General features: G+C 39.0%; 1 protein-coding gene across 1 annotated transcript; it reads right to left on the bottom strand.

Moving 5' to 3' along the window:
• Nucleotides 1-848: 848 nt before the first annotated feature.
• LOC104451726 lies at nt 849-1,690 on the bottom strand. Its single transcript, XM_010066322.2, has 2 exons — nt 1,322-1,690; nt 849-1,238 (listed from the first exon to the last, which is right to left on the bottom strand). The coding sequence occupies exons 1-2, from the start codon at nt 1,688-1,690 to the stop codon at nt 849-851; spliced, it is 759 nt and encodes a 252-aa protein (XP_010064624.2).
• Nucleotides 1,691-4,823: the final 3,133 nt, after the last annotated feature.

Here is a 4,823-nt window from a genome sequence, read left to right as displayed (position 1 = left end):
ATGTCATGAAAATTTGTTTTCAAATTCAAGTTGTTTTTTGAAAATTTTATTAGGAACTAGCCCTCAGGTCATTGGACGTCTTCATTCCACTAAAACATTTTGAAACTATAGACCGTGTGGAGGCTCAGGCCTCAAAGCATCATCATAGGACTGATTCGGGCCTCATACGTCTATTAAGAAAACGTGAATTTTATTGATAAGCGAAAATTGCATTACAACGTATATCATCTAGGATCTAGAAAGTTTATGATCCAGATTATTACAAGCACAAACGGATGAAATGAATGGAATTCCCTCGCAGGGGAGAACTAAATGGAATACAACTAAAAATTGAATGTAAGAACTAGAAACATCCCTTACACAGTGGGAACTGTAGGTTCTTCATTTCCATCAATAGCGCCAACCATGTTGACATCTTCAGAATGCTTTGGAAGGGGATTTTGTTGGACATTCGGTGCTGAGTCCTTAAAGGTGAGCAACTTTTTATCTAGCAAATCCTGGATCTTATAACGGAGCATCAAACAGTTGTCCACATGATGACCTTTTTCACCCATATGATACTCACATGTCTTATTAAGGTCGAATCCGACAAACTTTGGCGGATTATCCCTCGGGATTTCTTTCGCCACAAGATGATTTTCGATCAGCATTGGAAGTAGTTGTGACATGGGTCTAGGCAATGGAGTAAATTTCCTTTGAGGGGCCTTTCCTTTACGCTCAAAGTTTCTGGAAGATCCCCTTACTTCCATGACAGGTTTATGAGCTTGAAGGTTATACGGCTTCTGAGAAGAGGAATTTTGTATGTAGGCGATCTCCACAGCCGATTCATTATCTCTCTTGGGGGTATATCAACGATTTGTGTTCTCCGTCAACCTTCCTTCCCGCATGATCCCCTCGATGCGTTCCACCAACTCTACAAATGTAGCAAAGTTCATACAAGTATGGTTGTACATCTTTTCGAAAAAATCACGGGGCATAGCTTGAAGAAGCAACTTCATGGTCTCTTTCTCAAACAATGGCGGTTTTACTTGAGACACAATGACCCTCCATCTTTGAGCGTAGGCCCTAAATGATTCAGTTCTTCTTTTCTCGACCCGAACTAATTCTTCTCGAGTCAGAGCGATTTCAATATTGAATTTGTATTGCTGGAGGAATTCATCAACGAGATCTTCCCAAGTACGGATTTTCTCCATGTCCAACTCTATAAACCAGGTTAACGCAGGACCAACCAGGCTGTCCTGAAATGAATTGATCAAGAGTGGGGGATTATCTGAATAACAGGCCATCTTGCCCAAGTAGTACTTCAAATGTGTCTTAGGACATCCGATGCAGTCGTATTTTTTGTGAACTCCGGCTCATTATAGAATTTAGGGACTGTAACTTTGGCAAAGGGCGATAGTTTATCAAACCCTTGCAACTGATAGCCTTGCAGCATGCAAAGGCGCTCCTCAATCTTGGCGAGGCGTCTTGCATTTTCTTCATTGAAGTGCGAAGTTGGAATCTCCTTAGATGGAGGTTCTGGACCAATAACTATTGGGATTGCAGTGGGAATCTCTTCCGCAAGCCCTTTTGCCACGGGCTCTACTACCGGCACTCCAGGGGGTGCGGTAGGAATATTCATGGTAGAAGAAACGGGAGTTACAGACGTCAAGTTTTTGACTTGGTTGGAGAGATCGGCCAATAACGTCATTAGCTACGCCATTTGATTCTCCATATTAATGACACGGGCTTGGGTATCTTCGTTTTCCATCTTTGTTTGGTGGCGAGTTCGTATAACAAATCTTTCTTCAGCCGTTTTTTCAAAACCTCCTGTAAAAGAAAATGACTCGAATTAGTACAAGTTAAAAGAGATCATTGAAATACAAATCCCAGTCAATTTTATATTTTCTTGAGATGAAATAATGATAAGAAGTGTATATGATCCCAGTATCATATAACATCCTCTTATCAAAATTTCTTCAAAAGAAATTATACAATTGAAAAGGAATGACGACAAATATTTAATCAGAATGCCCATTTTCTAAAAATTACATGAAAATGTTCAAGAATTTCATTCATTTCAATCGAACAATTACAAGGGAAACAAAACCTTGCTTTTTTTAAGCTTACAAAGTGGTTCGATTTTACATGTGATATGAAAATAAATATAGGGAAACTTCGATAGAAATGAGGGAAATACAAAGGAAATCCCTTTACAAGAAAAGAAACCTAAGAACTAGGTGGGATCGCGCGGAGACGCTTGTTATCATGGGCCAAGCGTTCCTCATTGATTAAAGCACTGTCTTCTTGCTCCTTAATATGAGCTCGCCAAAAATGCCTATGCATTTTCTCCACGTAGTCTTGATGTCTTGGGTCAAGGTTCTCCCATAAGGTCTTAAGATTTTCAGACACGGGGATCACGTCCACTTCGGGTCTACCCATCTAAACCTAAACCTAAAGGGGCATCCATGATTAAAACATATCGTCGTTGAAATATAAAATGCATAATTGAAATATGGAAAGTAAAAGATAAGCACGATGAAGAAGGAACGATATCTTACCCACCAGACACATGACAAGCACAAATCACATGTCGCATGAAACTATGAGGTTTTGACGCCTAAGGTGAGGGTGCTAAAGGCTCAAGGTCCTCATCCCAAAGGACAAAAATAGTTTACCCACCGCTACTATCGTCGGTCAGTACTATCTTTATCGGTTAGGATGAGCGGGTTTATGTCAGTAATGGATTACCACGAGAATCCACTTGCAGATTCCACCCATAAACCCTCCTAAGGTCCTAGATTGGGCGATCAGGGTTTTAGACCGCGGTTGTGTGTGCAGTGTCGTGCTAAAGCTTGTAATCATGCATTTAAATTTAAACATCTAGCACTTCAATATAAACCCACATGCATTCATACATCCTTACACCACCTGCAAAACAAAGGGTTTACAAGCACGCCTCCCCTTATAACTCCCACCTACAAAACCATTTAACATGAGGTTAGCGACTAACCTGATTTTCCACACGACTTTCACATGCAGGCGATCCTACATAAGACATGTTAGTTAAAACACAACAACCATTTTTAAACGGCTTCAAGTCCTCTTAATCTAGTAACCAGTCCCCAGTGGAGTCGCCAAGCCTGTCGCGACCCGATCTCGTCGTCCCTTGAAATGTCCAAGGAGGGGAAAGGTCGAGTTTAAGGGTACTTTGATCATGAGAGTTTCCTCACGAGATCACGAGCTCTCCCAAGCTCGTACCCCGCGCAACAGCGGATTTATTTCTACGATCTAGGTATTTAACAACCTAAAAAATATACAGGAGTCGCCACTAACCTCATTTTGGGGGTCGGCTAGAAACCCAATCGAGAGTCGGGAGTGTTCCCTCGATTCCTACGTAACTAGATATTTAGGTTCGGGGACTTGGGTTACGCTAATATTGCTATTAGCGCATTTTCAGTACCTAAATAGTATGTTGTGTTTTTTCCTAACATGTCCATGCATTTTTTTTATATTTTCATGATCGTCAATTCTATACTAAATGATCATGCATGGTGGATTACCTTCATTCTATTTTATTTCTAAAAAAGAAAGGAAAACAATCAATAAAATTGAAAGTGCAAGACATTAAGTAGACAATCAAGGAAAGCAGTTAAACCTAATCATGCAATTCTAAAAAAAATATAAAAGAGAAAACAATTAAAAAAAGAAAAGAAAGAAAACCCGCAACTCGTCGGATTTTATACAACGAAAGGAACCCGAGACATATGTCAGGAAAACAAATAGTACATGACAATGGTCTGAATGGACATCGGCCTCCACCATTTTCACCCTATATCCATCCTCAGGGTCCTAATCTAAACCTAATCTAAGAAACAAGGATCATTTGCCTCATCTTATATGACTAAGACAACGCATAGAAGTCATTACTATAACGAATAGACATAGGCATCAGACATGAACACGAATCCAGCAAATTCAAGTCACAAACAGGACAAAATACAAGGCATGTTTAAAGGTTCGTAAGACCACCTAGGCAATGTACAAAAATGTGAAACTTTCACATGACATAAGGTTGAATGCGAAAAAGGTTTGGGTAAACATTTAACCCTAAATCAGAATGCAAAGAAGTCACACAAGTCATTAACATTGCAAAGTGACTTGGGATTAAGAATGTCATGCTTGACAAATTTCAATTGCAATTAGCCAAATGGATGCATGATATTCACATCAAACCAGATTCAAATATGATATGACATGTATTAATGCGAAACTTGTAACACGTGTTTCAAATGTCAAGAAGACAATGAGGCACAAGTTTCATGCAGACAACTTCGTCAAAAATGCAGCAAAATATTAGGATGTCATGACACATTAATAATGATTTGATCTAAAAAGAAAATCTGAAGAATATGAAATTTTACCACAGCGCGAACAAAAGAAAGATGAACAACTTTTGTTAAAGACCCAAACTTAGAATCCTTAACAAGAAAATCATAAAAGAATGACAAGAGGTCAGCTTCGACAAGGGAACAACAGGGGTTCTAAATTTCATTTTATGACAGATTTCTATCATGCGCATCACAAGAGAGGTTGAGTCCAATTGATGTGCAAATCATGTGAAATCAGCATCATAGGAAAGTGACAGACAATCGGGCCCACAATAACAGAATATGCATTTCTGACCAAGGCAAATTCTAGATTTCATAATGGATTTGGAAAAAAAATGTTAAACATAGCAAACGATGGTCAATTCAGGCATGCAATATGTCATTTTAAAGGTTGAGATGTCTATTACAATTATCTAGAAGACATTAAATCCTAATAACATCATCTACCTGTTC

The sequence above is a fragment of the Eucalyptus grandis genome, chromosome 6 (genome assembly GCF_016545825.1).
Source record: "Eucalyptus grandis isolate ANBG69807.140 chromosome 6, ASM1654582v1, whole genome shotgun sequence".
Taxonomy (NCBI): domain Eukaryota; kingdom Viridiplantae; phylum Streptophyta; class Magnoliopsida; order Myrtales; family Myrtaceae; genus Eucalyptus; species Eucalyptus grandis.
Note: the sequence above shows the minus strand (reverse complement) of the source record. Positions and strands in the feature narration are given on the sequence as shown.